This window comes from Dendrobates tinctorius, unplaced genomic scaffold, assembly GCF_039654945.1.
Source record: "Dendrobates tinctorius isolate UK_male_01 unplaced genomic scaffold, ASM3965494v1 ptg000073l, whole genome shotgun sequence".
NCBI classification, from domain to species: domain Eukaryota; kingdom Metazoa; phylum Chordata; class Amphibia; order Anura; family Dendrobatidae; genus Dendrobates; species Dendrobates tinctorius.
In genome coordinates this window covers 4,291,957-4,315,936 of record NW_027361741.1, presented here as the reverse complement: position 1 = coordinate 4,315,936, position 23,980 = coordinate 4,291,957, and the positions used below count along the sequence as shown (strand labels likewise).

The window sequence follows — 23,980 nt, the reverse complement described above, 5'->3', positions numbered from 1 at the left end:
CAATCTACGTGCTCAATACAATATGTGATCTTTTAAAGAGCACCTACAGTGGGGAAAAAAGTATTTAGTAAGCCACTAATTGTGTATGTTGTCCCACTTAAAAAGATGAAAGAGGCCTGTAACTGACATCATAGGTAGATCACAACTATGAGAGTCAAAATGAGAAAACAAATCCAGAAAATCAACTTGTCTGATTTGGCAAGATTTAGTTTGCAAATTATGGTGGAAAATGTGGTCATTAACAAAAGTTCATCTCAATATTTTGTTATATATTCTTTGTTGGCAATGACAGAGGTCAAACGTTTTCTGTAAGTCTTCACAAGGTTGGCACACACTGTTGTTGGTATGTTGGCCCATTCCTCCATGCAGATCTCCTCTAGAGCCGTGATGTTTTGGGCCTGTCACAGGGCAACACGGATTTCAAATCCCTCCAAAGGTTTTCTATGGGGTTGAGATCTGGAGACTGGCTAGGCCACTCCAGGACCTTCATATGTTTCTTACGAAGCCACTCCTGTATTGCCCTGGCGGCAAGGCCAGATTTAAGAGGTGGGTGGCCCGGGGCCCATTTTGGAGGGAGGCCCATTTTTCAAGGTGTTGCAAAATGTAATGCAAAAACACAAAATGAAACGAACACAAGTTTATTTACAAAAATCATTTATGCAGAGTAATTCAGGTAAAATCATTCATTTTTTACAATCCAGGCACTTTCCTTGATTTTCGTGCTGCAAAATCACTAATGAAGTCACTAAAGTCCGATTCATGCAGTATATCTGACTCGATGCTCATGATAGCCAAATTTACAAGTCGTTTCTGCTTCATGGATGTCCTTAATCGGTTTTCAACTAATTTGAGTTTTGAAAAGGAATCCTCACCACTGCAGTTTGTTACCATCAAAATTAGATATATCCTTAGAGCTATCTCAATATTTGGGAAAGTGTCCTGCACACCCTTTTCCATGATAAGCTTGTACATGAAAAGTGATATCTTTTGGCTCATCGTCTGTGAATAAATTGGCAAATGTTACCAACTGACACAGTTCATCGATAAATGTAATGTCCAAGTCATCTGAATAAGACCTGACGAGTTGCTCTGCTGTGGCCTAAAGCTCGTCTGAAGACAGTTCTTTCAGATGGCTAAAAAGCTAAATTTGCTTGATATATCTTTATATGCTTGAAGACGTTGTTAAAGAGAAGCGATAACCTGATCAATGATAGGCAAGAAAGTTTCTGTTTTTTTCAGAAGGGCTGAGTTGTACTTCTTCCATATGGCCATAATCCAATGGATTGAGACACACATTTCAGCGCCTGTGTCGAGTTATCATCTGAACATACTCAGATGAACCAGACAGCTCTTCGCCTTGCTCCTCATAAATTTTGAAGGAGTCACGCTTTGATGCGACGTAGTTTTTTAAGCTGGTCAGTGACTCCACGGCAGTGTTTAGATCGAGTTTTGCGTGTTGTAGATTTTTACTAGTAGCATCCGTTGTTGTGACACGTTTGAGAGTCAATGCTGTTGCTGAGTCAATATTTTTCAAAGCCTCAGTCAGGAGCTGATGCCGATGCAATGAAACTGAGAAGAAGAGGAACAGCTTTTCAAGAAAGTAAAAAAAAATGTACAGCACTCGAGCAGCTTTTTACAGCATTTTTAGCAACCAGATTTAAAGAGTGTGCCCTACATGGAATCCAGGATGCAAGATTGTTCTTCTCTCTCACTTTGGCTTGCAGGCCATTGTAATTGCCACTCATTGCAGATGCATTGTCGTAACTTTGACCGTGGCAATTTCCCAGGACTAGGTCATGACTCTTCAAAAATTCCAACCAGGCATTTAACATGTCTTGAGCGCCATGGCCTTTTTTTGCCATGAATGTTACAAAGAGTTCCACAGGGCCATCTTTCTCCATATACCTCAGTACAAGGGTTAGTTGGTCAATGTGAGCTGCATCGGATGTGGAGTCCAAAGAGATGGAGTAGTATTCTGATTTGATAACTCGAGAAATAATTTCTCTGAGGACTTGTTCGCCCATTACATTGATAATTTCTTCCATAATTGTAGATGACAGATAGTTTGTGTGACCCTTGCCGCGATTGGCTTGAGTTTTGATATGCTGTGCAAGAAAGTCATCGTACTGGGCGAAGAGTTCAAGAATGCCCAGAAAGTTTCCATTTCTAGGTGATCTAACCAATTTGAAATCTCCTCTAAATGCTAAGCCACGCTCGGCAATAAACCGAATAACATTTACTACTCGTTTCAATACTGACCTCCAGTAATGCTCCTGAGCCTTGACATATTGTTAGCTCCATATCAATTTGCCCAATCGCTTTTAACCTCATATTGAAAGCAATTGTAGAGTTCAGATGTACCGCTGACTGCTCATGACTTTTTATACGTTCTTGTGAATGTTTCCAATCACAGAATCCATTAGACGAAAGCTGAGAAGACTCAGATGCTGTAATAAAGCACATCAATCTGCACGTGAAGCAGTAAATGCGTCCTTTAGAGGGAGAGAAGCGTAACCAATTGCTCGTTATGTCTTCTCCATTATGATTTTGACAACAGAAAAGCCCAAATGAGCACAATATTGGAATATTGCTGTCCTTTCTAGGTTGCTGAACCGAGTGTGCAATGAACAAACCTTTATCACAGTGCTGGATTGTTGATACACCCCTTTTCAGCCAGTAATCTCGCATCTGTTCCAAAATAATGAATGGCCAAAGTCCAATGTCATCACCCCCTGGTGGGCCCTCAACTTCACCTTCTTCATAAGATGTGCCACTATCAGGCTGTATGCACACGATGCAGATTTGCAGCGGATCCGCAGCGGATTTTACCGCGCAGAAACGTTGCATTTCTGCATTGTGATGTACAGTAGCCTTAAAATCAATGTAAAAAAAAAAACGCTGTGCAGACGCTGCGGATTTTTCCGCGCGGTTTTCCCACGGTACAAAATCTGCAGCATGTTACTTCTTTTGTGTGGTTTTCCATCTCCCCTGTCACCAAATCCGCAGGGGGAAAACCGCAATGGGAAACCGCACAAAAACCGCATGAAAACCGCATGAAAAATGGAAGAAATCCGCAGGAAAAATGCAGGTCATTTGACCTGCGGATTTCTTCCATTCTGCGCGTAAAAATCCGCAGGGCCAAAAAGTACGTCTGCACTCAGCCTCAGTCTCCTTTTCTTTGTGTTCTTCAATTGTACACGTTACTACTTCAGCCTTTTCTTTGCCAGGATCAACAACCATTTCCACTGAAGCATTGTCAGGTTGATCAGATTCTACAAGGTCATTACTCTTTTCCGACACTTGCCTTGAATGAACAGTGAAGAACTCGTCCAATTTTCTTGTCTTCACTATCTCTTCTGTTGATTTCATTGTTGCTTTTTTTGCCTTACGTCTTTTCGAAGACCCAGACTCCCAAATTCTTGGGACCCATATCTCCTTCACGATTGTCCATGATGGTAATCTAAAAGTAACAAAATGACATTGTCAACCCTTGAAGTCCTGAAAGGGAGTTAAAGATAAAAATATGTACATATGTATGGATGTATATTGTAGAAATTTGGGCTGTCAATATCAAAGACTGCTGCTGGGCTCTTTATGTCAGAGGCTGCTGCTGGGCTGTATATGTATGAGAGGCCTCTGCTGCACTGTATATGTATGAGAGGCTTCTGCTGGGCTGTATATATATGAGGGGCTGCTCCTGGGCTGTATATATATATATATATATATATATATATATATATGGGGCTGCTGCTGGGCTGTATATATTAGAAGCTGCTGCTGGGCTGTATACTGTATTTTTCTCTTTGTAAGATGCACTTTTTTCTCCAAAATTTTGGGGGAAAATTGGGGTGTGTCTTACAAAGCGAACATGCCTTACCATAGGCCGTGAACAGGGGATGTCCGGCAGTTGCTGGCCGGTGCTGCGGGTGTCTCCGGTGCCCAGCGGTGCTGCGTGTGTGTCCGGCGCTGCCCCGGGCATCTGCCAACTTTTTGCTGATATCTCATCTCTCGAGATCTTGGTCCTAAGATCACATCTGAGCATGCGCTGGTGGCCATTTTTTACCAGAACCACCGCACACACAGGGAACCGTGGAAATGCTGGGGCTCTGGCCTGTTGCAAAATGTCGGCAGAGCCCCGGGGCAACTCCGGACACACACGCAGCACCGCTGGGCACTGGAGACACCCGCAGCACCGGCCAGCATCCGCCAGGCACCCGGAGAAACCCGGCAGCAGCACAAGACCCCGCAGCAGCACATCAGAGCCCCCTCTTATCCCTGAATGCGGCCTGCAGCATCACCCCACTCCTGCCTCCTCCAGCAGCGACCCTAGGACCCTGCTACACCGCAGCCACCAACCCAGGTAAGCAATAAGATGCAAGGATTATAAGAGGCACCACCATTTTATTAAAAATATTTTTTCTTATTTTTCTCCTCAAAATTTGTGGTGCGTCTTATAATTATTATTATATATTATTATAGCACCATTTATTCCACGGCACTTTACATGTGAGGAGGGGTATACATAATACATACAAGTACAGTAATCTTAAACAATACAAGTCACGACTGGTACAGGATGAGAGAGGACCCTGCCCGCGAGGGCTCACAATCTACAACGGGATGGGTGAGGATACAGTAGGCGAGGGTAGAGCTGGTCATGCAGCGGTTTGGTGGATCGGTGGTTACTGCAAGTTGTAGGCTTAGAATCATAGAATCATAGAATCGTAGAGTTGGAAGGGACCTCCTGGGCCATCTGGTCCAACCCCCTGCTCAAAGCAGGATTCGCTAAATCATCCCAGTTAGATGTCTGTCCAGCCTCTGTTTGAAGACTTCCATTGAAGGAGAACTCACCACTTCTCGTGGCAGCCTGTTCCACTCATTGATCACTCTAACTGTCAAAAAGTTTTTTCTAATATCTAATCTGTGTCTCCTCCCATTCAGCTTCATCCCATTGCTTCTAGTCTTTCCTTGTGCAAATGAGAATAAAGTTGATCCTTCTACAATGTGACAGCCCTTTAGATATTTGTAGACAGCTATTAAGTCTCCTCTCAGTCTTCTCTTTTGCAAACTAAACATTCCCAAATCCTGCAACCTTTCCTCATAAGACAGGGTTTGCAGACCGGTCACCATTCTGGTCGCTCTTTTCTGAACTTGCTCCAGTTTGTTGATGTCTTTTTTAAAATGTGGTGCCCAAAATTGGACACAATATTCCAGATGAGGTCTGACCAAAGAGGAGTAGAGGGAAATAATTACTTCACGTGATCTAGACTGTATGCTTCTGTTAATACATCCTAGAATTGCATTTGCCTTTTTTGCTGCTGCATCACACTGTTGACTCATATTCAGTCTGCGATCTATTAGTATACCCAAGTCTTTTTCACATGTGCTGTCACTTAGCCCTATTCCTCCCATTCTATATATGCTTTTTTCATTTTTACTGCCCAGATGTAGTACTTTGCATTTCTCCCTGTTAAAAACCATTCTGTTAGTTGCTGCCCACTTCTCCAGTTTATTTAAATCTTTTTGAATCCTCTCTCTCTCTTCTCTAGTATTAGCTATCCCTCCTAGCTTTGTGTCATCAGCAAATTTAATCAGTTTACCCTCAATTCCTTCATCTAAATCGTTGATAAAGATGTTGAACAATACAGGGCCCAGGACAGAGCCCTGTGGTACCCCACTTGAGACATTCTTCCAACTGGATGTGCAGCCATTTACGACCACTCTTTGGGTCCGATCACTAAGCCAGTTATGAATCCACCTAACAGTTGCCTTGTCCATTCCATACTTAGTCATTTTTTCAATAAGGATTGTATGAGAGACTTTGTCAAATGCTTTGCTGAAGTCAAGATATACTATATCTACAGCATTTCCTTGATCCACCCAATCAGTAATACCATCATAGAAGGAAATTAAATTAGTCTGACATGACTTATTAGTTACAAACCCATGCTGACTCTGTTTAATCGCTTCATTCTTATCCAGGTATTGACATACATGTTGTTTAATAATTTGTTCAAAGATCTTTCCTGGTATAGAAGTCAGACTCACCGGCCTATAGTTGCCTGGGTCCACCTTCTTCCCCTTTTTGAAGATAGGAACAACATTTGCTCTTCTCCAGTCTTCTGGCACTTCTCCTGTTCTCCAAGAATTTTCAAAGATTATGGAGAGGGGTTCAAAAATTTCTTCTGCTATCTCCTTCAGTACACTGGGGTGTAATTCATCTGGACCTGGAGACTTGAATACATTTAGGTTAGCTAAGTGTTTCCTCACTATCTTTCTGTTTATAGATATCCTGGATTCTTCTATTCCCTTAATAGGACAGTGAATAGCAGTTGATGTTACATTTCCTTTCTGAGAGAAAACAGATGCAAAATAGGAATTTAAAAGTTCAGCCTTCTCAACATCCTGTCTTACCATTTCATCATTTTCATCCTGTAAAAATCCTATAGCATCTTTGACTTTTCTTTTACTTTTGACATATCCCCAAAATCCTTTATTATTGCTTTTGACATCTCTTGCAAGCCTCAATTCATTTTCAGCTTTAGCTAATCTGATTTGTGCCTTGCAGGTTCTGCAGACAGCATTATATTCTTCTTTAGATATGCCTCCTTCTTTCCATTTTATAAACATTTTTTGCTTCCTTTTTAGCATGTGCTTAAGTTCTGTGTTCATCCATCCTGGTTTCCTTAAATGCTTCCTATTCTTCCCTCTTTTCGGAATTGTTAACAACTGTGCTTTGAGAATTTCATTTTTCAAGATTTCCCATCCTTCCTGGACATTTTTGTCTTTAAGGATATCCAGCCATTGGATCCCTCCAATTCTCTTTCTGAATCCCTTAAAATCTGCCTTTCTGAAATCTAACCTTGACGTCTGAGTCTTCACAGGTCTTCCGCCTCTAGTTATCCAAAATTCTAAAATAGCATGGTCGCTACCTCCTAGGGTCCCAGCCACTTTTACCTCCTCAACCATTTCCTCCCTGTTTATAAGGATTAGATCCAAGGTAGCAGTTCCCCTTGTTTTCTCCTTTACCTTTTGGAAGATAAAGTTGTCAGCAAGAGAGGATAAGAATTTCCTTGACCTGTTAGTTTTGCCTGAGAGAGATTCCCAACAAATGTCTGGATAGTTGAAATCTCCCATGACAACTATGTCATATTTTTTGGAGAACTTGGCCATTTGATGTATAAAGAGTTCATCCATATCTTCAGCTTGCACAGGCGGCCTGTAGTAAATGCCTACAATGGTGTCCTTTCCATTGTTCTGTCCTTGTATTCTTACCCAAACAGTTTCCACAGAACTCCCAGTCTCTGAAGCTTCAATCTCTGTGCAGATATACGCATTTCTAACATACAATGCGACACCCCCTCCTCGTTTATCAAGTCTGTTTCTTGCAAATAAGTTGTATCCTTCTAGTCTTGTATTCCAATCATGTGTATTGTCCCACCAAGTTTCAGTGATTCCAATGACATCATATTTCTTTTCCTGTGTTAGTAGTTCCAATTCTCCTTGTTTGTTGCCCATGCTTTGTGCATTAGTATAGAAACATTTTAGTTTGTGATTGGTTTCTCTTTCTCCAATATTTTTTTTAATTAGATTCTTTCGTCTTTGTTCTTCCTTTCCACTTCTAATAGCAGAGTTCTCAGTAGCATTTGTCAGGTGTATGGCTTTTTCTGGTCTTTTGCTTCCCTTCCCATGTTGTTCTAGTTTAAAGCTCTCCTTACAAGTGTAGCAAGGCGACTTCCAAATACCTGCTTTCCAGTCTTCGTAAGGTGCACCCCATCTCTAGCAAGTAGTCCATCGTATAAGTAGTTCACTCCGTGATCCAGAAATCCAAATCGTTGCTGATGGCACCATCGACGTAGCCAGTTGTTCACCTGCAGAATCTTATTCCACCTCCTTGTTCCATGGCCATCCACTGGGAGGATGGAAGAGAAGACCACCTGCGCTCCCAGTTCTTTCACTTTCTTGCCTAAGTCTTCAAAGTCTCTGCAGATGGTTTCCAGGTCATTTCTTGCGGTGTCATTTGTCCCCACATGTAGTAGCAGTAGTAGCTTGTCGGAAGAGGTAGGTCTTCAAGTTCTTTTTGAAGGTTTCCATGGTAGGTGAGAGTCTGATATGTTGTGGTAGAGAGTTCCAGAGTAGAGGGGATGCCAGTGCAGGGATTGACAGAGGAGAAAGGCCGGGGAATAGCAGGGGGACAGGTGGATTAGTCGGGCAGCAGAGTTAAGAATAGATTGGAGGGGTGCGATAGTGTTAGAGGGGAGGCCACAGAGCAGGAGGTTGCAGTAGTCAAGGCGGGAGATGATGAGGGCATGGACTAGGGTTTTTGCAGATTCTTGGTTGAGGAATGTACGGATCCATGAAATATTTTTGAGTTGAAGTCGGCAGGAAACGGAAAGTGATTGGATATGTGGTTTGAAAGAGAGATCAGTGTCAAGGATAACCGCGAGGCAATGAGCTTGTGGGACTGGAGAGAGTGGGCAGCCGTTTACTTTAATGGATAGGTCTGTTGGGGGGGTCACATGAGATGGGCGAAAGATGATTAATTCTGTTTTGTCCATATTAAGTTTTAGAAATCTAGCGGAGAAGAAGGATGAAATAGCAGACAGACATTGAGTGATTCTGTTCAGTAGGGAGGTGATATCTGGTCCAGAGATGTAGATCTGTGTGTCATCAGCATAGAGATGATACTGAAAGCCATGAGATTCTATGAGCTGTCCGAGGCCGAAGGTGTAAACGGAGAAGAGCAGGGGCCCTAGGACTGAACCTTGCAGGACTCCGACGGATAGGGGGCACGGTGAGGAGGTGGTGTGCGAATGGGAGACGCTGAATGTCCGGTCTGCCAGGTATTATGCAATCCAAGATAGGGCCAAGTCTGTGATACCAAGAGATGAGATGGTCTGTAGTAATAGGGAATGGTCCACTGTGTCAAAGGCAGAAGACAGGTCCAGGAGGAGGAGGACAGAGTAGTGTCGCTTGGCCTTGGCGGCTAGTAGGTCATTGGTGACCTTAGTTAGGGCAGTTTCAGTGGAGTGCTGTGGCCAGAAGCCAGATTGCAAGTGGTCAAGGAGGGAGCAAGAAGAGAGGTGGGAGGATAGTTCAAGATGGACGTGTTGCTCCAGTAGTTTTGAGGCATAGGGGAGAAGTGATATAGGGCGATAGCTAGATACAGAGGATGGGTCAAGAGAGGGCTTTTTTGAGGATAGGTGTGATTGAGGCATGTTTAAAGCTTGAGGGGAAAACACCAGTTGTTAGTGATAGTTTGTAGAGATGTGTTAGGGTTGGGATGAAGACTGTGGTGAGGTTTGGGATGAAGTGGGATGGGATCGGTTCAAGTTCACAGGTAGTGAGATGTGATCTTGAGAGTAGAGTGGAAAGTCGATCTTCTGTAATGGTGGAGAAGTTAGTTTTGGGGGAGGAGGGCAGGGCAGGTAGGAGGAAGGGCACTGGGGGTTGTTGACCAAAACTGTCTCTGATGTTATCACTCTTCTCCTTGAAAAATGAGGCAAAGTCTTCAGCTGAGATGAGTGGAGAGGGAGGAGGTGCTGGGGGGGCGGAGGAGAGAATTGAAGGTGTTGAATAACTGTTTAGGGTTGTGAGACAGGGAGGATATGAGAGATGAGAAGTAGGTTTGTTTTGCTACAGTGAGTGTGGCCTTGAAAGTAGTGAGGGACTGTTTGAATGTGATGAAGTCCTCATTGGAGTGGGATTTTTTCCATCTCCGCTCAGCAGCCCTGGAAGCCCGCCTCTGTTCTTTGGTCAGACTGGTGTGCCAGGGCTGTCTGTTGATTTTGCGAGTTTTGGTATGTTTGAGAGGGGCAACTGATTCCAAAGCTACAGCTATTGTGGTGTTATATAGAGCAGCAGCGGCATCCGCATTGTGTAGGGAACTTATGTCTGTAAGAGGGAAGAGGGATTCAGACAGTGAGTGTAGATCAAGGTGTTTAAGATTTCTGCGAGGGTGTGCGAGTTTTTGAGGTGGGGATTGTGGACCTGAGGAGGAGAGGGAAGAGAATGTAAGTAGGTTGTGGTCAGAGAGAGGAAGAGGTGAGTTAGAGAGGCTAGATAGGGAGCAGAGGCGGGTGAAGATGAGGTCTAGTGTGTGGCCATCTTTGTGAGTGGCTGCAGAAGACTATTGAGTGAGGCCGAAGGAGGAAGTGAGAGATAGAAGTTTAGTGGCAGCTGAGAGGGAAGTGTCAATGGGGATGTTGAAGTCGCCCAAGATGATAGTGGGGATATCAGTGGAAAGGAAATGGAGTAGCCAGGTGGTGAAGTGGTCAAAGAAGGTGGTGGCTGACCCTGGAGGGCGGATAATCTGGAGCGTCTTATAAAGCGAAAAATACGGTATATATGAGGGGCTGCTGCCGGGCTGTATATATCAGAGGCTGTTTACCTGTATATATCAGAGGCTGTTGCTGTGCTGGCTGTATATAGAATAGAGGCTGAGGGGCTGTATAAAGTGTATACACAGCACTATACTGTAAACAGGTCCACACTATATACATTCAATATACACAGACACACTGTACTGCAGGATATAGTGTGGACCTGTAAATACAGTATGGTACTGTGTAGGACAGGAGCTGAAAGATAGACAGACACACACACAGAGATCATACTCACCCACCGCGACACTGTGAAGACTGAACCACTTCACCTCTAGATCTTCAGTGACTGAAGATCCATTCCAGAGTGAAGTCCTGCCGCGCTCCGTGGTGGAGAATTCTCTTCCCACACCGACATCGTGGCTCCACCTCCTTCATCGAAGGTAGCTGAACAAACTCTCATCTGATCTAATCCGAGGGAGCGATCATATAGCTGAATAGGTAGCGCCTAGAAGTTTCTGTTGGGATTGGAGAAGGCTGCCGCATGCCATAAGCTAAGCATTAGGTACAGGGTACCAAGGAAGTCTGGCTAGCCAGGTCAGTGGATGCTGACGCAGGTCAGCTGCCATGACTCCTCCGCTCTGCGCCAGCCACTGAGATGTAGGACCGTAGCCAGGTCCCTACACTTTCAATAGTTTTTCTTTTGTTAAATGTTCCTTATCAATATAATCGGTTCACAGTAAAGAGTTGTGTATTTTACATGTTTTGAGATATTTATCCCTATATTGGTGGGAGGCCCCCACTTGGTGGATGGCCTTGGGCCCCCCCCCTAAATTCAGGCCTGCCTGGCGATGTGCTTTGGATGATTATCATTCTGAAAGACCCACCCACGTTTCATCTTCAATGCCCTTGCTGATGGAAGGAAGTTTGCACTTAGAATCTCATGATACATGGCCCCATTCATTCTCCTTCTCTCTTATTTGGTATGGTGTTCTTTGGATGCAACTCAGCATTCTGTCTCCCCCAAAACATGACGAGTTTTGTTTCTACCAAACAGTTCTGCTTTGGTTTCATCAGACCATATGACATTCTACCAATACTTTTCTGGATCATCCAAATGCTCTCTAACAAACTTCAGACAGGCCCGTGCATGTACTGGCTTAAGCAGAGGGACACGTCTGGCACTGCAGGATCTGACTCCCTGGCGGCATAGTGTGTTACTGATGGTAAACCTTTTTACGGTGGTCCCAGCTCTATGCAGGTCATTCACTACGTCCCCCATGTGGTTCTGGGATTTTTGCTCACCGTTCTTTGATTATTTTGACCCCACGAGGTGAGATCTTGTGTGGAGCCCCAGCTCAAGGGAGATTATCAGTGGTCTTGTACCTGAAGAATTTCTGAAACACTCCCATGGTGCCAGAAGGGCGAGCGCAGATAAAGGCCGACCAGGTTCGGACAAAACATACGGACATTTGAGATCTGACCTTCAGACTGCCAAAGCAGCAACCATGGATGGAGGGTGAAACAGGCCAAGACACAGATGCATAATCAAGTAGAGTCTATGGGGGAGGGTAGTGCTGCTGTAAGTGGGTCACCCTCCCAGGGCTGTTGGGTACTAGGTACCGGGCCGGTCTCTCAGAGGGGAATGTCACAGCAGCGGTGACCCGGTCCGTGGCCCTGGGCGCCCATGTAAAAGGGGGAATGTTCGGTGTGCTTTTGATGATTACAATGAATGAGTCGTGACGCCACCTGTGGTGTTCGGCAATGAAGGTGTTAAGCCGACGGTGCAGACAGATCCTCTGGGACAGATGGTGTGGTGCAGCAGTGATGTTATAGCCCTCCACAGGCAGGGCTTTAGTCCCAGTGCAGAGAAGGTGAAGTGACACTTAGATGATGTTGTGTCGGGCGCAGGGGATGTAGCAGTGCTGGGCAGGTTGACGCAGGAATAAGTGGAGGACACCAGAGCATGTAGTTCCAAAGCTTTACTCACAGTCTGTTGTGGCACAAGAGCCCGCATCCGTGCCGTGTCCTCCGGGTCAGGAGCTCAGCCAACTTCCAGGCAAGATGAAGTACTCCTTTCCAACACTCCGCCAACATATTTGCCTTTTCTGAACGTCTCCCTCTTAGAGCCTTTAGTGAAGTACTCACAATACTGAGTTACACTGGAGTTCCTCCTGTCAGATGTTCCTATGAACTCTACTTGTACGGCAGACAGCTGTAGCCTACTTCGGGGACTCCTTACTACCTAGTCCCGGCTCACTATCATTGCTGTTGTGCCCCAAGTCTGGTGTGGGAATAAAGTGGTGACAACTTCTATTCCTCCAGTGTCTGCTGCAGGACCATTAGTATCCATACAACCTCGGGGACCGGACCCCGGCCTTGTGCTTAGAACTTGGGAAGGGTTCTCCTCTAACCCTGATCCTTGATTCTCTTCCTCTCCTCACCTTCCGTACTAATTCTTTTCTTCTTATGGAGAGTCAGGCTTTCTATTCAAGTTCCTTTCCTGTGCCAGCGGACCCAGATCACTGAGGTCGGCTGCAGCACTTCCTTCATCCATCCCTCTCAAAGGATCTCCTTTCACGGACTGACCTCGTCAGACTCCTGTGACTAACTAATTCCTATCCTCTTCCCGCTCTTTTAGTGCAAACTAAACTCCACCCGCCTCCCAGCACGCTTCGTGTTCCAAGCAGGGAGCCACTAAAGGGTGCTTTGCTACACTACTATGTTGTGTGGGATGCAGGTGTTGGAGCGAGGTCAGGTGTCTCCACCTTACCTGGATGGTGGGGTACTACACCTCAGGAGGAGGTGCAGTACCTCTGTGGTGACTGAACCCTCAGGGGCGCCACATACCCCCCCATTAAACACAGCACGTCCGCGGGCTGCAAGAAAACAAAGGTTGACAAATACAGGAACATACAAAAATTTTTATAATACTTAGTGAACAATTCTTATCTAATCTTCTCAATATGAGAGGCACTGTTTCTTGAACGTTGCAAACAATTTTAACTAACTATCTATGTTTTAATACAGTACCTAATTCAAAAGTGCTATTGGCAGTAACTCACTACCACTTCAAGTATTCTTCATCTGTTCTTTCACATTCTCTACTTCCTATCATTAACCTTAAGTGACAACCACTTATGCCTGGTTCATCACCTACATTTTTCAAATCTTTATCTTTATTCAAATCTTTCGTCTCTTTATTAAAACATTAGTCTAAACTCTGTAAAGCATTCACTATTTACTTTCCCTATCAAAAATGCTAGAACTTATTAATAAGTGCAATATAGACATTGATCCAGCCAAGATGTCTTGAAATGTCCTTATTCTTAGTGAGGTAGTCCTTATTCTTAAAATACTTATGTCAAACCAAGAAAGGGCACCTAAAGAGGTGCAACTATGTACAATAAAGTTTGTGATTCACTCCAAGTTCATGATCACCGCAGTTCAATAAGAAAAACGCTGCCAATAAAACTGGGCAACAAAACTGGAAACAACAGGGAAAACATCATAACCAAAAAAAAAAAAAAAATAGAAAAACAGGCACAATGGTGCAAATAGCCTCCTGGGTAACAGAGTTAGTTATTTATTTTCTCCTTTAATGCTGGTGTTCCCCTCCTGGGATACTGGAAGCTGATGACTTGGGCTGCTGCTTCCAGGGGAGAACTTCTGGACTTTTTCCTGTTGACTGTTTACCAATTGCAGGTACTCCTTTTCTCCTGGAGTGAGGTTGGCATCTACTTGTATAGGTAGCACATCAACTGCTGCTGGTGATATCTCTGCTGCCTGTAATTCTGCAGAAGTTGCGATTGGTACCAATGGATGTGATTCCTCAATTTCAGGTGGCACTGCAGTTAACGGCACCACTATCTGTTGCTGCCGGTATAACTCCATTTGGGTGCTGTCGCTTGATGCCTGAGCAATCACTGGACCATTTCTGTCTACGGGCGCCGTCCCTAACAGCAGGATCATGGTCGGGGCAGTGACCGTACCTGGTGTTTCTCGATAGAGCTCCGGTTCCTGCGCGGGTACAGGGGGGCGAATGATGGCAGCCATAACTCCCGAGTCTGTCTGGTAGACGGACAGCAGCTGGGTCTGTACTGGTGCAGGGTTGGCTCCTGCCAAGGCCTCTGGGGAGGACATGCACAACCGCGCCAGGTCCGGGTAGGGCCTCAGCCCCTGCTCTACCGCTTGCTCCGGGACTCTCATGTACCTCCTCCGGGCAGGTTGCATCCAGTGGCGGCATCGGTTTGGAGGTGGGCGCTGAAGGTGGTATCGCAGCAGTCATATGCCCAGCAGGGGCTGCCTGGGGGCAAATGGTTTCTCCCCATCGCGTTCTCCTAGCCTCCGCCCGTCCTCCATTATGGCGTTCTCTCGCTTTTCTTCTTCCTGTCTGGACTCTTTTCCCGCCACTGGCTCTTGCTCCTCCATACCAGGCCAGTATGCGAACCCCTCGAGGGGTGGGCCATGTTGCAGTTGCATAGAAGTTCAGGCAGGGGAGGCCCAGGACAGTTCGCGGTCTTTTCTTAGGACCACACATATTGTCAAGCCCTTCTTCTCCGCGCTGGCGGCCATTTTTAGCGTTCATTTTACAGTCTATCAAATTGGGTCTTTTGCACATTTCCACAAATTTCTAAGTCCAATAAATCGAAGGCACACAGAACCCGGTGGCACTGGGCTTCGTCATCCTGTTCGTGACGCCAAGATTGGGTCGCCCTTCCAGGGCTGTGGGGTACTCGGTACCGGGCCGGTCTCTCAGAGGGGAATGTCATAGCAGCGGTGACCCGGTCCGTGGCCCTGGGTGCCCATGTAAAAGGGGGAATGTTCGGTGTGCTTTTGATGATTAGAATGAATGAGTCGTGATGCCACCTGTGGTGTTCGGCAATGAAGGTGTTAAGCCGACGGTGCAGACAGATCCTCTGGGACAGATGGTGTGGTGCAGCATTGATGTTATAGCCCTCCACAGGCAGGGCTTTAGTCCCAGGGCAGAGTAGGTGAAGTGACACTTAGATGATGTAGTGTCGGGCGCAGGGGATGTAGCAGTGCTGGGCAGGTTGACGCAGGAATAAGTGAAGGACACCAGGGCATGTAGTTCCAAAACTTTACTCACAGTCTATTGTGGCACAAGAGCCCGCATCCGTGCCGTGTCCTCCAGGTCAGGAGCTCAGCCAACTTCCAGGCAAGATGAAGTACTCCTTTCCAACACTCCGCCAACATATGTGCCTTTTCTGAACGTCTCCCTCTTAGAGCCTTTAGTGAAGTACTCACAATATTGAGTTACACTGGAGTTCCTCCTGTTAGATGTTCCTATGAACTCTACTTGTATGGCAGACAGCTGTAGCCTACTTCGGGGACTCCTTACTACCTAGTCCCGGCTCACTATCATTGCTGTTGTGCCCCTAAGTCTGGTGTGGGAATAAAGCGGTGACAACTTCTATTCCTCCGGTGTCTGCTGCAGGACCATTAGTATCCATACAACCTCGGGGACCGGACCACGGCCTTGCGCTTAGAACTTGGGAAGGGTCCTCCTCTAACCCTGATCCTTGGTTCTCTTCCTCTCCTCACGCTCCGTACTAATTCTTTCCTTCTTATGGAGAGTCAGGCTTTCTATTCAAGTTCCTTTCCTGTGCCAGCGGACCCAGATCACTGAGGTCGGCTGCAGCACTTCCTTCATCCATCCCTCTCAGGGGATCTCCTTTCACGGACTGACCTCGTCAGACTCCTGTGACTAACTAACTAATTCCTATCATCTTCCCGCTCATTTAGTGCAAACTAAACTCCACCCACCTCCCAGCATGCTTCGTGTTCCAAGCAGGGAGTCACCAAAGGGTGCTTTGGTACACTACTATGTTGTGTGAGATGCAGGTGTTGGAGTGTGGTCAGGTGTCTCCACCTTACCTGGATGGTGGGGTACCACACCTCAGGAGGAGGTGCAGTACCTCTGTGGCGACTGAACCCTCAGGGGCGCCACATAAGTGTGTACAACAGCCTAATTCAATCATGATAAAGACAGATAAAATGGTGTGCATAACCAAGTGCGCACGACAAAAAGTGGGGGTCAGCCACAAATCAATATCAAATAAAAAAGCCAAAAAGCCAGCGCTGCCTATGGTTAGTACGCAATACATAAAGTGCATATGCACATATTGGTTTCTAACTGCGCTTTAAACTGAGACATTTGGCAAACAATTGATCAGTTCTTTGAGCCACCCCACCACGTCACGGCATTCTCAAATGGGGCAGTCCTACTCTACGTTTTTACATACGTTGTGCCATTACGGCCTCCTAAATGTATTAAAAGCAAGACTATATGAAATGCAAACATACCTGAAGCATTTCTGAAACACTCTCATGGCACCAGAAGGGCGAGCGCAGATAAAGGCTGTCCGGACAAAATAACAAGTTCCAACAGGTTCCATTACTACAGGTAATGAGTGGAGAACAGAGGAGCCTCTTAAAGAAGAAGTTACAGGTCTGTGAGAGACAGAATTCTTGCATATAATTAGGTGACCAAATACTTATTTTCCACCATAATTTGCAAAATAAATCTTGCCAAATCAGACAAGGTGATTTTCTGGATGTTTTCTCATTTTGACTCTCATAGTTGTGGTCTACCTATGATGTCAATTGCTGGCCCCTCTCATCTTTTTAAGTGGGAGAACTTGCACAATTGGTGGCTGACTAAATACTTTTTTTCCCCACTGTACACTTTATTGCTTGTCTAATGTGTGACAGAGTCTGATATACAGACCTTCTTTGAGCCTATACACAACTCTGTCTGCAAGCTCGTGTATGAGCTCTGTGCTTCTCTTTCCCAAGCAGAACACATGAGACTAGTGTTTGGGGGTCTCATTTTACTATAAAAATTATATTTGAAGACTATTGCTATATTACCAGTGATTGCTGCATGTCTTCTTGGTCTGATCACTAATATCTTTCTTAATACACTTCCCAACACTGAAATTGCAACACCAAGAAGGAAATGTCATGGAGTTATGAACATCACAGGATTGATAAACAAGTTAATGATTTGCAAATAAAGAAACAATGGGAACAACAGTTTCAGAACATTTATTCATTATTAAGTATCAGCGCTCAGATTTACATGCACTTAATGTCCTTGGTTTGCTATCAATGAAGTTATTAAAGGTTGTCTGAGAAATGTTCTGACTCACTGAATCCACTTGGGTACGGAACTCATCAAGATCGACTGCTGGCAGCATCCTGTGCAATTGCCAACCAATGATGTCTCAGATGTGCTCAATGTGAGACAGGTCTGGATATTCTGCAGGCCATGGTAGTACATTTAGACCACACAGGCTACTCACAGTAGCACAAACAAAATTTGTCCTGATATTGTTGTATTGAAAAATGGCTCCAGCAACACCTTGGAGAAATGGCCATATTAGTGGTGTCTTGACCAAATCAATATAGTGCTGAGCTGTTCGTGCACCTGGAATGAAGACTAGAGTGGTTCTGCTGCTGCATATTATGTTAGCCCATATTATAATCCCTGGAGTAGGACCCTCATTAAGGCCTCCTCATGGTGCTGCCATATGGTCTTCAGCGATCGGTGCATCCAAGACAAAAGCATGACTTATTGCTAAAGAGGATAGACCTCCGTTCCAGCCTCCATTGCCATTCTTGTTCTGTTCCATTATAAACTTTGAGAATAGTGCATGAGATCAATAGAACACCTGTAGCTGGACATCTGGCATGTAGCCCAACATTATGCAAACACCTTAGTCTGTGTAGACCCTGTTTGATGCAGCAGGTTTTGTACTTGATATCCAATTTCACTTACAGTATAGAATGGATCACTATGTGCCATTCTTCTAATCTGACTATGTGTCCATGCAGAGGTTTGCTTCTGTTCACCTCATGCTGTCATTCTAGGTCATCGTGTTTTCCGAACCATTGGGACACGAAATGTTGAACAATGCTGACATCTCGGCCTACATATGAAGCAATGTACCAGAAAGATACATCAGTTTGCAGGCAGGGCGACAAATAGGAGGCATCACACAATCATCCCACAAGACTTCATCTGATTTTTGAGGTTTCACGTGGCTAAAAAATTGCTTTCAATCAGTTTTTCCCCTTTTCACATGCCACAGAATGGTGCTAGGTGCTTAAATATGTGATAATTTGCAGATCTTAGCGACACATGCTACTTCCTAAATTTGTATAACCTTACAACTTTTTGGCGTTTCATTTGTCAGTGTTTAGGAGTGTATATGTCTTTTTTGTACGTTTTAATACATTTTGTAGTGATTAACAAAGTTTAGCCATTTGTGAATTATGTTTTTCTGAGGCCCCTAATTTTTTATTGGTAATATATTGATTATTTTGTTGTGTTTCATTGGAACATCTGGGCTATGGCTCTCACAGGTGGTGTATACTGTCACAATATACATGGTAATTAGACTAAATAACTAATCCTTTGCTGGATGAGAGCCAATGATACACCATAATATTGTTACAGTGTTCTGTATCTTTTCTAATAACAGATACCATATTTTTACCAGAAATGATGGATCCCCAAGTTGAAATCCCTTTTCACATTGTTAGTCCACTGAAGGAAAGTTTAGCTCTCTCCAAGCTAGCTGGTACCCAGGTCCTAATGAAATTGGAAAACATTCAACCATTGGGGTCCTTCAAGATTCGTGGTATAGGACACTTTTGTCAGAAGGTGAGTTGGCTCACAATGGTAAGATGCTTATTCTGGTGTGGTTTTGTGTTAAGTCTCAGCTAAGGGAAAATGTCAGGTGATTTAAACTGCTCCAGAATTTCAGAGAAAATATACTTTAAAGAGTTAGCCAGCAACCATAGCCAGAGATGAGACTAATCAGGCTCTGCCCCCAGCCACATCTTCCTAGTACCACTTCAAATGATTGACAGGTCTCTTCCTTGCGTGAACCTAGGAAGAGAGATGTCAATCATCTACAGCAGTGCTGGGAAGAGTTGGCCAGGGACTCTAGCTGGAGACAAGACTAGTCCGGCATCAGGGGCAAGAATGATGAGGCCAGAGCGACTCTGGGAAAAAAAAACCTGGCTGCAATCATGCAGGTAGGCTGCGATTCAAGTGGCCTGCAGTTTGGGTAGCACGGATTGCCTAACAGGTTCCCTTTAAGCAGAGAACTATCACAAAACCTTGGCAGCTGTCAAAGGATATACATTAATACTGACTATTAAAAAAATTAAACAGGTTTTATGTTAAACATATGTTTCATTTTTTTAAATAAAAGTGTTCATGGAATATTCACACATAGTACACACACTTTTTTGTGTACTAAAGGTGAACAATGAAAGTGCTTATTATAGGGAATATTATTCTTTTATTTAAACGAGGTTTTTCTGTTAAATATATTTTTAAATATTTAAAAAAATGTTGGTAATTTTTTTTTATTTTGTCCATATTACATTCTGTTGGAATATGTGTGGTGCAACAACACCATTCCTGCCTATAAGTGTTTAGTTGCTAGATTTGTATGCTGTTTATAAAGTTAGAACAAAAAAAACCTCCCAGAGGCTCACACAGGGAGAGCATGTGACTGTATTTCCTATTTTTCCTGTGTCTCTGTATGACAGAAGCAGCCTGCTGCAGATGCTGCACAAATAGAGACACACAAATGATTTATTCCTGATCTGTTAAGCATATAATATTTTGTTCCTTATTGTTCCTGAATAAAGTAGCTCTGTTGTCACACACTTGGAGAGTATTCTGAATAATCTACTGTCAACAGGTTATGGGCCCAGAGTGACACAGAACCCCAGAGTAACACAGCAACAGAAGCCCAAAGCAAACAGAGCAACAGAGAAGATGTCCACTTGCAGCAATCTTGTCAAGTTCTCAGTGCTAAGCCTCACTAACCAGAACTACCAGTCCTGGAAATTCAAGGTGAAGATGCTGCTCATAAAAGAAGGTACATGGAAATATACTCAGGCACAAGTGCCTCATCCATTACCAGATGGTTGGCTAGAGAAGGATCAGAAAGCACAAAGCATGATCTCCCTCAGTGTAGATGATAATCATATTGTGCATATATGCAAGTGTGCAACTGCAAAGAAGATGTGGGGCGAGTTACAGAAAGTGCATGAAAGATCAAATCTCAGCAATAAGCTTTATCTCATGAGAAAGCTGTATCAGTCTAAGCTAAGTGATGGACAGAATATGCAGGACTATATAAGAAACAGCCTAGAGATTGTGGAGCATCTCAGGGGTATTGGAGAAGAAATTAAAGATTTTCACGTTGCTGCACTTCTATTAAGTAGTCTTCCAGAGAGTTATGACACACTCATAACTGCACTAGATGCACGGCCAGGTGATGAGCTGACACCAGAGTATGTTAAAGGCAAACTTGTGGATGAATTCAAGAGAATAACGCTACATGTAAGCAGCAGTAATGAATCCAGAGCAGAAACAGCATTAAAGACACAGGATTTCCCTAAATATAAGAGAAATCTAAAAGAAACTCATGAATGTTTTGTCTGTAAAAAGCTCGGCCACCTTAAAGCAGACTGCAGAATTTGGAAATCAAGAATGAGTCAGCTTAAAAAGCAGAGCATTCATTAAAGGGTTAAAACAGCTGTAAAGGGTAAAGGAAGATTCGGCACGTGTTGAAACTGAATTTAATACCAGTACAGGCCCATCTGCAAAGCATATATGGTGTATAGATTCTGGGGCAAGCAGTCATATGACAAATAACAAGGATTTCTTCACTGATCTTAATGAAAGCAAGTCAGAAAAGGTCATCTTAGCTAATGGTCACTATATGACTTCAGAAGGAGTAGGAGTCAGCTACCTCCACTGTCCAGTTTCCTCAGCACAAAGCAGAAAGATCCCAATAAAGGATGTTCTCTATGTTCCCAGCCTTGAAAGCAATCTACTGTCAGTAAAGAAGCTCACGCCAAAGGGGAATGTAGTTACTTTTAAAGATAACAGCTACATCATCTCAAAGAAGGGTCACACTCTTGCAGAAGGAAAAATACAAGATGAACTTTATCAGCTAAAGTACAAAGAAAGAGTTTACATTGCTAGGCAAGATCTGCATAAGAACTGTATTCATGTATAGCACAGACATCTTGGGCACAGAGACCCAGAAGCAGTAAGGAAGCTAGCTCAACTTGCAAATGGTATTGAAATCAACCAGTTTAGTCAAATGATGATGTGCACTAGCTGTCTTAAAGGAAAAATGTCCAGAAAATCCTTTCCTAAAATAAGCACCGCTAGATCTGCACAGCCTCTGGATCTGATACATATGTATGTGGTCCAATGAGTGTTCAAACTCCTAGCAAGAAGATATATTTTCTCACATTTTTTGATGACTACTCCAGATATACAGTCACCTACCTGCTTCACAGTAATGATGAAGTCCAACAGAAACATGAAGAATATCTTGCTGTAGTGTTTAGCAAATTTGGAAGAATGACAAAAGTCCTGCGTGCAGATAATGGAACTGAATATACAGTGGGGAAAAAAGTATTTAGTCAGTCAGCAATAGTGCAAGTTCCACCACTTAAAAAGATGAGAGGCGTCTGTAATTTACATCATAGGTAGACCTCAACTATGGGAGACAAACTGAGAAAAAAAAATCCAGAAAATCACATTGTCTGTTTTTTTTTCATTTTATTTGCATATTATGGTGGAAAATAAGTATTTGGTCAGAAACAAGCAATCAAGATTTCTGGCTCTCTCACAGACCTGTAACTTCTTCTTTAAGAGTCTCCTCTTTCCTCCACTCATTACCTGTAGTAATGGTACCTGTTTAAACTTGTTATCAGTATAAAAAGACACCTGTGCACACCCTCAAACAGTCTGACTCCAAACTCCACTATGGTGAAGACCAAAGAGCTGTCAAAGGACACCAGAAACAAAATTGTAGCCCTGCACCAGGCTGGGAAGACTGAATCTGCAATAGCCAACCAGCTTGGAGTGAAGAAATCAACTGTGGGAGCAATAATTAGAAAATGGAAGACATACAAGACCACTGATAATCTCCCTCGATCTGGTGCTCCACGCAAAATCCCACCCCGTGGGGTCAGAATGATCACAAGAACGGTGAGCAAAAATCCCAGAACCACGCGGGGGGACCTAGTGAATGAACTGCAGAGAGCTGGGACCAATGTAACAAGGTCTACCATAAGTAACACACTACGCCACCATGGACTCAGATCCTGCAGTGCCAGACGTGTCCCACTGCTTAAGCCTGTACATGTCCGGGCCCGTCTGAAGTTTACTAGAGAGCATTTGGATGATCCAGAGGAGTTTTGGGAGAATGTCCTATGGTCTGATGAAACCAAACTGGAACTGTTTGGTAGAAACACAACTTGTCGTGTTTGGAGGAAAAAGAATACTGAGTTGCATCCATCAAACACCATACCCACTGTAAAGCATGGTGGTGGAAACATCATGCTTTGGGGCTGTTTCTCTGCAAAGGGGCCAGGACGACTGATCCGGGTACATGAAAGAATGAATGGGGCCATGTATCGTGAGATTTTGAGTGCAAACCTCCTTCCATCAGCAAGGGCATTGAAGATGAAACGTGGCTGGGTCTTTCAACATGACAATGATCCAAAGCACACCGCCAGGGCAACGAAGGAGTGGCTTCGTAAGAAGCATTTCAAGGTCCTGGAGTGGCCTAGCCAGTCTCCAAATCTCAACCCTATAGAAAACCTTTGGAGGGAGTTGAAAGTCCGTGTTGCCAAGCGAAAAGCCAAAAACATCACTGCTCTAGAGGAGATCTGCATGGAGGAATGGGCCAACATACCAACAACAGTGTGTGGCAACCTTGTGAAGACTTACAGAAAACGTTTGACCTCTGTCATTGCCAACAAAGGATATATCACAAAGTATTGAGATGAAATTTTGTTTCTGACCAAATACTTATTTTCCACCATAATATGCAAATAAAATGAAAAAAAAACAGACAATGTGATTTTCTGGATTTTTTTTTCTCAGTTTGTCTCCCATAGTTGAGGTCTACCTATGATGTAAATTACAGACGCCTCTCATCTTTTTAAGTGGTGGAACTTGCACTATTGCTGACGGACTAAATACTTTTTTTCCCCACTGTACAAGTGGTAAGGTGCAAACCATTTTGAAAATGGATGGAATCGTGTTCCAGACTATCATTCCATACAACTCAGAACAAAATGGCATTGCAGAGAGAACCATACTCTCTGTGAAAGTGGAAGAAGTATGTTGTTTGATGCAAATCTACCTACAATGTACTGGGGAGAAGCCATTATGACAGCTGGCTATCTTCAAAATAGAGTGCCAGGTAAAGCCACAAATAAAACTCCATATGAGCTATGGAACTGCGAGAAGCATAACCTGAAGCATGTGTCATCAAGATGAAAAGGAAATTGCAAAGCTAGGTGAAATTCTCAACCAGATCTTTGAGACTAAGGACCTTGGATATGTAAAATATTAGTTGAGAATACAAATTCAGAGAGAGGAAGATGGGAGTTTTCTTCTCAACCAAAGTTCTAAAATTTCTAGAGAATTATAGCAAATACTCAGATGAGTTAATTATTTTTTTTTTGCTGCAGGTTATTTTTTTCCTGTTAAAACATAATATCTTCTTTTTTGATGGTGATGTATATTTACAGAAGGTGGGCTTCCCAATGGGTGCAAAATATTCTCCCTCATTGGC

The 23,980-nt window shown here is 43.9% G+C and overlaps 1 protein-coding gene across 3 annotated transcripts in view; it reads left to right on the top strand.

Moving 5' to 3' along the window:
* The window catches only part of SDSL (serine dehydratase like), a 149,507-nt gene that overhangs the window by 76,422 nt on the left and 49,105 nt on the right, over window positions 1-23,980 (top strand). For 2 of the 3 annotated variants that reach the window (XM_073582571.1, XM_073582570.1), the window contains exon 3: window positions 18,833-19,014. In XM_073582571.1, coding sequence (XP_073438672.1) covers window positions 18,853-19,014 — 162 coding nt within the window. In that variant the 5' untranslated portion in view covers window positions 18,833-18,852. The remainder of the gene's footprint in view (window positions 1-18,832; window positions 19,015-23,980) is intronic. The other variant, XM_073582572.1, reaches the window with a different exon arrangement.